The sequence below is a fragment of the Phacochoerus africanus genome, chromosome 11 (genome assembly GCF_016906955.1).
Source record: "Phacochoerus africanus isolate WHEZ1 chromosome 11, ROS_Pafr_v1, whole genome shotgun sequence".
Lineage (NCBI taxonomy): Eukaryota > Metazoa > Chordata > Mammalia > Artiodactyla > Suidae > Phacochoerus > Phacochoerus africanus.
In genome coordinates this window covers 53,618,963-53,630,691 of record NC_062554.1, presented here as the reverse complement: position 1 = coordinate 53,630,691, position 11,729 = coordinate 53,618,963, and the positions used below count along the sequence as shown (strand labels likewise).

At 52.1% G+C, this 11,729-nt stretch overlaps 1 protein-coding gene across 2 annotated transcripts in view; it reads left to right on the top strand.

Annotated features, from left to right (window-relative positions):
• Positions 1 to 2,207: 2,207 nt before the first annotated feature.
• Positions 2,208 to 11,729, top strand: part of KIRREL3 (kirre like nephrin family adhesion molecule 3) — a 575,068-nt gene continuing 565,546 nt past the window's right edge. For both annotated transcript variants that reach the window (XM_047754084.1, XM_047754083.1), the window contains exons 1-2: positions 2,208 to 2,309; positions 4,810 to 5,238. In XM_047754084.1, the coding sequence (XP_047610040.1) occupies positions 5,184 to 5,238 (55 nt within the window). In that variant the 5' untranslated portion in view covers positions 2,208 to 2,309; positions 4,810 to 5,183. The remainder of the gene's footprint in view (positions 2,310 to 4,809; positions 5,239 to 11,729) is intronic.

The window sequence follows — 11,729 nt, the reverse complement described above, 5'->3', positions numbered from 1 at the left end:
CATTCCCTATCTTTGCTAAAAAGGCTTGCATCCAAATTCATTACAGAATGTATGTTGAAGAAAAGCAGGTCTGGAACCCAGAATGCAGGCTGGGGGTGGAACGTGGTTTTGTGTAAAATAAGACGAGAAATCCCAAGTTGAGCAAGTTGGGGAAAGACTGAGGGCTCTCAGGGTGGGACAAACATGAAACAGTATGGGGAAGAGTAGGAACCAACAGGAGCAGAGGGGTCCACACAGATCCCGGGGGGTGGGGGAATGGCTAGTTTTCTTGGGGGAGGGGATCAGTCACTGGCAATCATCCGCCCTAACGCTGAAGTCACCAAGTCACTAGGGAAGTACTTCCAAATCTCTCCAGGCTGAGAGGTGTGGCTTCTGGAAAAGAGACAATAGGATGTTAGGATTGGAGGGATCCCAGAGAGCTACTGCCTCATTTCATAGATGTAGCCGGATACACCCAGGTTCATTAAGCAGTTACAAAAGGTAGCAGTGCCCAGGACAGAACCCAGGTCAGCTTTCCCTTGACCCTTCACTCAGGCCTGCCCTGGGGTGAGCAGTGGTGCCGACTGGCCCTGAACTTTGGAGGTTGCTTCTGAAAGCTGATTACCTGGTTCTCGGGCCCTTTCTGTAGGACTGCAGACAGACTGACCACAGTGTCCAGGGGTTAAGGTCTTATAATCTACCTACACAGTTATGAGCAAGAAATTTGGTTCAGGTAACCGAAAAAGAAATAGGCTAGAAGATTGTGACTGCCCAGGTCAGACAGGCTGCCACCCGGGGAGAGCCTCTGAAGCTCATTTGATCTCTGGAAGTATATGTAGCTTCCGGCCCTTATTAACTTATCCAGGCAGGACCGGAGAGTCAAGTTACCCTGAACTCCCAGGAGGGGCCTGTTCAAAATGTGTTTAAATCCCTGGACAAGGAGGTTTTAACCAGCACTGGCAGGATATATGAAAAAAACAAAAGGAAATGTGGTTTATAATGTATCTGTGCAACAAATATTACGAAGAGGCATTAAACAGGAAATTCTCTGCTCGTGATGACTGCCTGTCTCATAAAACAGCCTCTCCTTCTCATTCGTGGTAACAGACCTTGGTGGGGAATACAGGGGGGCACATGAGCACTGCAGGGGAGTGGTGGTGGTGATGGGGGGCAGGACAGTGGAAACTCTGGCCTGAAGGCTGTAGCCCTGTACTGCATCTCAGCCCTGCAGCTTCTTGTAGGGCCTCAGGCAAGTGGCCCTACAAGGACCCTTCTAGAAAGGATTCTTGACAGATGACCTCAGGCGCAATGTCTGTCATTAAAAAGCCAATGAGATGTTTCATATTTTTTTTTCCCACGGATGCGCCTATGTATGCTTCTTCCCAACTAGAGGGCAAACTTTCCAAGAACAGGAATTCATATATTCATTCCACACATCTGTAGTAAATATCCAAAACCGACCTTTGCACAAATCGAGGGAATAATAAATATTACAGACATTGGGTGAACAGCCGGGAGGAAAGTCACTGGAAAGTAGGGATGAGTTAGGGTCTGAACTCCACCGGCCTGGGGCGCCGAAGAGCGGTGCCACGACACTCCTGCACCAGGGCCCGGGACCTCCTGCCTCACTCCCTCTGTCCCAGACCCCAGAAAACAGTGGGGACACGCTTGCTGCCCAGAGAGCAGGGCTTGGGGCTGTCCGGAGGAGACTTGCCGTTCTGAAATTTTCTTGGCTAGGGAGCAGCTGACTCCGGATCCAGCCCTCCTTCTCCGGAGCGAGATCCCGCTCCTGCCCGCCGGGCTGGGCTGGTTCAAAGGACACAGCACTTGGGCACCGAAGGTCTGGAGGGGAGGCTGGGAACTGAGGCAAACGCCACCGGCCCTGCGCCAGGTGCAGAAACGCTAGAGAGGATGCCACCTGCTGGCGAGGGGCCCCGGCTCTCGCGGTGGGCGCAACGGAGACCCGGAGCCTGAATGTGCCGAGAACAAGAATTCGGGCAGTTTCCCAAGTGGCTGGTTTTCTGCTGTCTCTTTAGGGCCGCCGCCTCCCCGAGCCGAGCCCAGAGCCCCCCCTCCCCCATCACCCGCTCGCTCCGCGCACCCGACGCCGAGGTTTCCCGAGGGGGGAGGCGGGCTCCTCGGCCCCCCCCCCGCCCCCGCCCCCGCCCCCGCCCCTCGCGCTCGCAGCGCTCGGAGGTCTAAGACTCCACGCCTCTCCGTCAGGTGGAGCCGTGCGCTCCTCGCCGCCTCCCTCCTCCGCTCCCTCCTCGGCCGCGAACTGCGCGGAGGCACCTAACAGCGCCAGGAGGTTACCCAAGCCCGCGGAGGAGGTGAGGCCAAAAACCAGCCCGGGCGGAGGTGGCGGGGCCGCCGTCGGGGCTGGCGCCAGAGCCCGGCCGGCTGTGGGTCCTCCAGGTACCGCTGTGGTTCTCGCTGCCCCACGTGGTGGCTGCCGAAGATTGCCGTGGTTTTTCTGGCACTCGGGGTTGAAACGCCTCCCGGTCCTTTTAGAGACAGGCAGCTCACCACTTAATCCAAGCTTTTTTCCTTTCTGCCGGAGACCGGAGGCTGCGGGAGGGGGTGGAGGGGGTGGAGAAGGGAAGAGGCCCAGCTGGCGGGGGTGGGGGGTGGGATTGAGCCAGCTCCAGAGCCAGCGCCAGAGCCAGAGCCTGAGTCTAGAGGCCAGTCCCAAGGACCAGGGGGCAACCAGGTCCTTCCAACCTCGAACTTCCCCTACCCCTGTTCTGTCCCAGCGTGAGTGTGTGTGGTTTGTAGGCGCCTGGAGGTGCGCCTGATTTTTGTGAATTGCACAGGTCATGACCCCGGCCTCCTGACCCTTGTTCCTAATGTTTCCTTCCTCAAAGGCGGAATTAAGCAAGTCTGGGCTCCAGGCCACTTAGGAATTAGCAGTCAGAATTAAACAACAGCTTAAAGGATAAATGTCAGTTAAAACATCAAATGTTGCTTTGTAAGGTGCAATCTACATTCCAATATTATTAGTCTTATTCAAGGCAAGGATGACTTGAGGAATGATTCCCAGACCTTAGATTTCTTCCCACCTCTTACAGATTCAATAGAAAGCTCCCACTAAAATTACAGCATATGAAAATATGTACCATATTTTCACCCTGGATATGTCATTTGGCAGATGCTATTTAGAATTATTATTCATCTTTTGCATGTGATTCTGATGTGCCTCTTCTATTCCATTGCATTGTCTGTTAGAGCAAGTCCCTGGACTAAAGCAGTGCTGACACTTTGCTTCTGTACCTTATTTGCCAATTTAGCTGATGGGGTGCCTCTTTGGGGTCCTCTTAGTTTCTGTTGCTCAGCATTTTCCCCAAGCTTGCTTACAAATTTCCCTTTGATATGTTTAACAGCCTCTAAGGGATGCAGTTAAATAAACTATTAAGTTAAGAATAGAAAAGTCAACAGAGCAGACACCTACTAATTTATGGAGCTTTGATGTCAACTACCAGATGTCAGCAGCTACCAGCACACACTTCCACACGTGCCCCTACTTCCCTCTTTCTTGTTCATAAATATTAAGGGATGCGTTTTTTAAAATTAAGATCCACATGGAAACTTGGAGTTGGAATGTGCCTTGTAATTAGCAAGGTCCCCCAAATATGTAATACTGGTGGAAGGAAAGGAGGGTTTCCCAAAAGACCTCCCCAAGGTCCAGTGACTGATGAAAGTAATGATTGATTTTATAATTGCATGGCACAAATCCAGAGAGTATCTTTCATTTCCCTCTCCTCACTCATTACATCCCTTCCTTCTGCATAATGCTATGTATTTTTGCATGATATTTTGTAACTATCTTTATAGTTTGTATCTTATGTGTATACTCTTCTTCCACAGGAAACTATGAGTTCCTGAAGGTATGATCTGTGCCTGAGATTTTATTTCCCCCAATGCCCTGTCTATACCAGGCATATCTAAATGTCTATCAAGTAAATAGACCTAGATAAATTTGCTTTGATATCCTGGAGGCAATAGAGTTTGATTTGTGTGTGTGTTTCAGGACAGGCAAAAGTCCTGAAGGTTCTTAGGAGGCAGTTGCCTGTGACCTTGGCCTCTCCTTCGCAATAGGATTCACAGCACCTCTTGGAGAAAAGATACTCTCAGAGTGATGGAGCGCTGCTTAGAGGAGAGGCTCCAAATGCAAACCCAGGCTGCTCCCCTATCCTTGGTAGGAAATGCATAAATCTGAATAACAATAATGAATGATCATGTGTCACAAATCTACCTGTTTTCCCTCTGGTTCCTTCATTTTGTTTTCTGGGAGTATCACAAAGGGAAACCGAGGTGCCAGCGTTCCCATTTTATTACCTATCCCCCCTGCCAGGAAAGTCTCAAAAATGCAAAGCATGCTTATCTCTTACTCAACTCCAAGAGAGACTCCTACTGCACACACTGGCCAAGTCCTTCCACGGAAAAGATGCACCCCCCACTTCCTTTGCCCCATCCAGCCCAGTTTCTGGTCTCCCCCCCTGTTGCCCCCCCCCCCCCGCGCCGCCCCGCAAAGGCAGGGCACACATATTTTAAATATGGGGACATGCATATAGCCATCCTTAACTTCACTCCTTTAAACATTATGTCCTGTGGAGGAAAAGTCACAGCTCCGCTCCCGGTTCGAGGTACCTTTTGGTCAACAATGGTGACAAACGCTGGCTTTCCCCCTGTGTAGGGGGGAAAAAAGAAGGAAAGAAAGAACAGAGCCTCTTCTCCCCCTCCCCACCACCCTCCGTTTTGCATAGATCTCCTTTTTCCGAGTGTTTCCTCTTTAATTACGACCTGTTTCCCCTCCCTCTCCCCCCGCCCCAGCTTCAGTGAAAGGAGCCCTTCTGTCACTCGTCACTCGCTCCCTGGCTCGCTCGCGCGCTGGCTGTGGGAGGAGCCGCCGGAGGAAGCTGTGTGCCTGGGATGCCGAGCGCCAGAGGATGGATCTGCTCCGAGAGGGCACGTCGCTGACGATCCCGGCTTCCCGAGGCGGCTAGAAACAGGCAACTTGCCTCGGCTGGCTGCTGACCGCACGAGGCCAGGAGCCCGAGGCCGCCCGGAGGGACCGACGGACAGACACATGGTCGGCGCGAACCCGGGAGGACCGCGGCGGAGGCTGAGCACCGCGAGCCGCCGAGCAGGAGAAACTCAGGGCGAAGCCAAGTTGCCCCGCCGGCTTCCCCTCGCCGCGCGGAGGAATGAGACCTTTCCAGCTCGACCTGCTCTTCGTCTGCTTCTTCCTTTTCAGCCAAGGTAGGACCCATGCGCCGCTGGAGTTGCAAAGAAAGTCGGCTGGGTTGTCAGGGCGCGGGAGGCTGCGGGCAGGAATGTGGGCAGGCTTCGCAAACTCGAACTGATGGATGCGGCTCCCGGTGCCCGGCCGAGATGCACTGGCATTGCCTCTTTGCCTTTGAAAAATGCAACAAAATGGTACTGTTTATTTTCCTTCGGAAGGAAGGGATACAGTCGGGGAGGGTGACTTTCTCCCCTGACTTGTAAACATCCAGCTCAAACTCTCCAATGCAAATGAGTTCTTTATGCTCCCTGTATGTTAATTAGGCAGCATCTATGGGGCTGTGCGGCTCTGAACTTCTGGGCGCCTCCTCTCCTTCAGACACAGGTTGGAGAAGGAAGGAGAGGGTAGGGAAGGAGAGCTTTGTTTAGGTGGATATTTCAGCTGGAGTAAGGTCTGGCTTGCAAGGGTATATTGGGAAGGGAACGCGTGCAGGGGGAGGGGGGCCGGCTGCAAAACCCGAATGGTTGGAGGGGGTGATTTGCAGTGGTTGGGAAAAGCTTCTAGAGAGTTTCATTGAATGTAATCTGAATACGGCTGAATTCAGAGACCTACACAAGCACTAGATTTCAGGGTACGAAATGAAATTCCGCCCCTGCTGCTGATTGCTTCCTTTCTGCAGCATAGCAGGGGCAGAGAAACTGGTGGACTTTCCGGAAAAAGAACTTTGCCACCTGCGGCTCCCTGCCCCTGGGCAGTGGGGCAGGTGGGAGTGTGTGTGGGGGGAGCAATACAGGAGAAGGGCAGTGGGTGCCTGCTTGGCCAGTGGCCTCCAGAGTCACCTGTGGAATTGAGTTTGAGGGGTAAGTCGGCCCAGTCTGCTAGCTCCTTTGCCCTCTTTTGAAATGCCGGTGCTGTCTCTGCCATCTGAGGCAGCATTTGTGCCAGCCAGCACAGCTCCGAGAGGAACAAGACTCTCTCAGAAAAAAATCCACAACAGAGCACGTCCATCTGTTGACGAAATGAAGGGTAAAAGTTTTCGAGAAAGCAGAACCCCACCATGGGTGGCTGGCTTTGCAAGCAAACAGCACGTCTGCCTTTCTTCCCTCCCCATCAGGAGAAGCCAGATGAAAGCAGAAACCCATGCCTCCTTCCCCAGCACTTCCACAGGTACTTGTGGTCACTGCAGGTTTTCCCCTTGTCAAACTTTGTTTATGACTGACCACCCTGGTTAAACCTAGGACGGGGCGGGGGGGGGGTTGACTCTGTGTGTACCCCTGCTTGTATATCATTATAATGTACACACACACTCACACTCATGTATTCCTGTCGTTGTGTGCCTCTGACCAGGGCTCCCTACAGCAGCAGGAAGATAAATTGCCTTCCCCAGACTTTTCGGGCTGAATGAATAAGAACTATCTCAGAACATCAGTATAGAAACACCTGGCTTCGATTGCCATTTGGTGAGATGACCCCCTTTCTTGGATGCGTGTGGGTACACACACACAACAACACGCATGCTGCCCGCTTTCACTCAGGAAGTTACATGCAGAACCCCTAGAGGATCCAACCATTCCCCCCACACCCAAGTTCATAGCATGAATGCACATCTAACTCCGTCATTTGTATTCTTAGAAGCTTGAGCCGAGACGTCTCTGGAAGCCTATAGGTATCTGAGTGCGTCTTCTACCTTGCTTATTCCTTTCTCAGGACAGAGCTGTCTGTCTCTTGATACCTCTGATGACTCTTTCAGTATTTACCTATGAAGGTTAAAGGCTCTGTGTCTTCTCCCCTTAGCCCTGAGGGCACTGGGAAGAAACCACAGCGTCAGGCAGTTCGTAGTTCTTTGTTTTTCTTGAGTGTTCTGAACTCGGCCAGCTCTGCCCAGCCTACCAGATGGCAGAGGCATAGTCCACGGGCGTCCAAAACAGGTCTAAGGAAAGACAAGGTGATCAAAGTGGGTGTTGCCAATCAGAATGCCCTCTCTCACTGGACATCATAGGGTGGGTTCCTTCAACAGACAATGTCTGGCTATGGGAATGAAAGGTCAAGGAGGGCAATAGTCAATGGACTTCAGTGGGATAGGGTATCTTTTGACTTGATCCGTGGGCTTTTATTTGACTGTGGTTGTGGTGTTGAGTGTTGTGAATTCCCCAGAGGATTTTTCTCTTTTTTTTGACCCTCTACACATATATGCTTAAATTGTGTACTGTTCCCCATGTCTGCCTGTGGCCATATGTTGATCAGGTAGAGCGTACCCACTTTCAGCAGGTCATGAGAGGACTCACCCACAGGCTCAAGGTGGCACCTGCTCTCATCCCCTGACTGTGATTGCTCCTGACACTCCCACAGGGCCACGCATCTGAGCTCACCTCCTTGTGCCCTTTCTCCTGAGATGCTTTCCAAGAAAATGTGCAGAGACCCAGGGATGGCCCTCCACCGGGACAAAACAAATGCCCAGGGTTCTCGGTAGGGCCTTCTCTGGCCCTCTGGTGACACATCCATCTGCCACCCAATGCGTCTCACGTTGGGAAGCCTGCGCGTCCCTTTTGAAGTTGCTGGGAACACAATTCTCATGCTTTCCATGCAGAGAGAGTGCGCCAGTCCATGCTCTGAGGACTGGGAAAGCAAAACATTTAGGTAAATTCTTAAAGCCATTTCAGTCATCCTTTCTTTTCTCATTTGTCAAATATTGATTCACCTGTACTTTTTTTCATAACCTTTTAGAAAGTGAAGTTAAGGTATAATTAATTCATATTGGTGATATGCTGTATCCCGAATCTTTTAAAGTTTGGGCTTTTTGTAGAGATTAAGGTTAAATATTCATTCTTAAGGTGGCAGTGGAAAGGCCAAATGTCATCCCTCTGTCCCCGCCCCAGCCGATGTCCCTGGGCCTGGCTCCCCACAAGGAAGCAGCGAGCTGCCAGCGCACGGTTCGTGGGTCTCTCTGGTGCTGGGGCTGCCCTCCTTCAGCTGTCAGGACCGCATGCACTGTACGGAGAGGGAGGATGTCACAGCACAATTTGCCTCCTGCAGAGAAGAAGTGTGTTCTGCCCCTGGGTGAAAAGGAATCGATTCTCTTGTCATCCATACACTTAGAACTTGCTAGATTTTTTTTTCCCTTTATCATTTCAGTTTGCTCACAACGGTCTCTTTCAGAGCCCTCCCTCATCTTCAAGACCTGTCTTATCCAACGTGCCCATCCATGTTTTAAGGGGCTTTGGAGGGATCGCGTCCTGGCAGGGACAGGCCAGCAGCGATGCCCTGCTTCCTGTCAGAGCTCGGGTTCTGGGACAACTCAGGGAATGTGCAGTGGGACAAATGGCACCTCTGACTTCAGCCACTCCCAGGGAGGGTGTCCTCTTTCCTACTGCCAGCATCTTGCCCTGGTATCCCAGACTGTCCTGTCCCACCTAGTAATTTTGTGGGTCTGAAAGGTCCATTTCTGCTGAGTCCAGCCCTCTCTCTGGCTTGATGTGCGCCATGCTGCTCTGAATGTGTTGGGGTGACTGAAAACTTGCATTGCCCTGTCATTGGCATCCCCCGAGTTGAGCTGAGGATTAATCCCGAGTTTCATCTCCCTGTTGGGAAGAATCTAAGCCACTCGCTCTCCTGACTGACTGGCAGGAATTACCAAAAGGGGCTGTCACATGGCCATGGGGGGTGGGGTGGACAGAGGTGCGTGGTGACTTGAATCCCCAAGGGAGTAGAAGAGTATCACGCAGAGGGAGGGTAAAACAGAGTGTGAGTGGAGTGAGGGGAGGTGGCGGGGGAGGGGAGCCACGGGGGCGACTGGAAGCATGGCAAGGGAGGAGAAAGGGCTAGAAGGTTCAACCTGAATGAAGTTCCCTTGGGGGAGGAAAAGCAACTTGAACATGTGAGAGGCAGCCAAAAGGATGGGCAGGATCCTAGGGGGCAGTTAGAAAAGGAAACTGGGAGTGAACAGCAACTTGGGAAGCATTTACCCTCGCCCAGAAATGACTTAGAACAAAAGATGGAGCGAGTAATGAGTGTGGTGCTTTGCCCCCAACAACCACCCGCGCCTCCCCGCTACTGTTCCCACGTCTTGGCTGAAGGAGGAAAAAATCGCTTCTGCTTCTTTTGTCCCAGAAGGTCCATGCACAGCTGCCAAGGGTGTGGGGCCCCTTCTTTCACAGATCTTCTGGGCGAGGGGAAGTGGGACATATCTGTTGGACACGGGGTGGGCACAGTATCTGCTGCCCAGCAGGGAGCTCTCGGTTGCCAGCCAGACCTATTGAGGGGGGAGGAGAAAGGCCCCCGGAGGAGAGGGGTGCAGGGTGGGGTCGGTGCCTCCCTCCTGCACTTAGAGGATCCCATGGGGGCCTCCCTCTGGGGTTACAAAGGAAGATCTGGCTTGGAACATGGCAGCAGGGAGCTAGGCATGGTACCAAGGAGCAGCTCTGCCTGGGGCGCCTGTGTTGGTAGGAGCCAGGGCCAGCAGGAGACCGGGTGGAGCAGGGCATCAGGCCTGAAGATGCAATTTTTCTTTTTTGTTCAGCCCAGTGGGGGTGACTTAGGCGGCATTATATTGCAGACCCAAAAAAGCACATGAATAATCCCGAGTGAATTCAAGAGATTTCAATAGCAAAATAATAACAATACTAATGATTCCTTTGATTTGCAGAGTACTTTTCTTCCAAGGAGATAAAAAGATAAACTGTTTTGGAAACATGAACGAGGAAAAGAAAATTGCCTGTGATGGGGGATTGGGGAGGAGGGCCAGGAGCCTTCATTTTAGGGTCTCCATATACATGGAGGTGCGGGGGGCGGGGGCGTTACATAGGCTTCAGCATCATTTTCCAGCTACAGTCCTTATACTTGTAAGATGGCTTTTAAGATGTCAACCTTGAGATGACTTTTAGGTGAAAAACCAGTGCAGACCTTTTCGGTCAGGGTCAATCTAGAAGCAGAGGGGCATGGAATTCCTCCCGCCCTGCCCTGGCCGCCCCCTTGCCTGGGAATAGGGATGTTCTAATTCAGCAGTGGACAGGGTCAGTAAGACCAGGAATGTGCTGGAATCCACACTTGGACTCTCACCACTGTAGCAACCCCAACTTTAATGATGATTTTCATAGAGTGATTGAGCCCAGTCTTCCCTCAAGGTCAGTGGATACCGCAGCCTTCATGGGAGTCACCCCAGCCTTCATGGTGGGGTCTCCCCAGCCTTCTTGGGAGTCACCCCAGCCTTCATGGTGGGGGTCTCCCCGGCCTTCATGGGAGTTACCCCAGCCTTCATGGTGGGTGTCTCCCCAGCCTTCATGGTGCCGGATCTAGCTGGGGCTGCTGTCCTGGGGGTGTCTGGGCCTGCGGGTTTCTTATCACATCACTGCTTTCCACAAGGGAGTGAGGAGCAAAGCCTCTAGCACCCTGTGCCAGGTTGAGATAGCTTCACCCGGGGTTCCAAAGAGAGTGGGGTTTTATTTCCAGTTAGAGGAACAATGCACAGGTCCTGCATGGAGACGGTAGGGCTCTGTATGCCATCATGTGTCACTTTCTTTTCCCCGGGGAAAGCCAGACTCTACCCAGTCAGGTGAGCCCCATCAACTCACAATAGAGATGCCTTGCAGATGGTCGGAATGCTTCTGTCACGTCCCCGCAGAGAATGCTCTATCCTGCTCTCCGCGAGCTTGAGGCGTAAACAGAACCCACCCTGTTGCTGTAGAATCGGGCTCTCCACCAGCACACTTAACATTAACTTTCATTAACTTTGTACTTCAAACCCACTGACAGAGCTGGAGCTCACACCTGCCCCCCCGCCCCCCACACACCTTTCTCTCCTTTCTCATTGGTAAAAATGAGTATTCTGGCTGTATACTTCTAGAAGTCAGTAAATGTCAATATTAGATAAGTGTTTCCTTTATATCACTGCAATTTAGCATAAGCTGCTTGGAAACAAATGTCTTCCGTAGGCATACAATGTTTCCGTGAGTACACAGTCAATACCACTATGCGGATTAAATAAATGTCAGCTTTCCCCTGGTACATTGGTAACAGGTTAAAGCCATGGAAAGAGTGGGCAGCGGTGAGTGACACCTGCTCCTTGCAGGGTTATTGTGTTGCAGCCCTGGCTGGGGCAGGAAGGGTGGAGACAGACCCTCATCCATCCACTGGCTGGAAATTCAGTCAAGGAAGTACCAAAAGTAGATACCTCATGCTTTGGCCGGGGGGGGGGGGGGGGGGTTTCTGGCTGTCTGGAAGCCTTACCGTGCCCACTCTGAACCTACCCCCATCTGTGACCCCAACTCCACACACCCAAACACACACATGCACACACACACACACACACCCCCACACACCCACTTCTTGCTAAACTGTAGTGATGTCGGATCTTAGAACACATCAGCCATTTCGCTCCAATGGAAGTGAGCTCCCCCTCTGATCTTGTACCTGGTGTTGGTGTCCTCATGGGCCAGGTGAAGAAGATTCATCTGAGGTCATGTTCTGATGGCTAAAACTCCCACTGCCCTGGCCTGCCTTTGCCAGTGGTAAA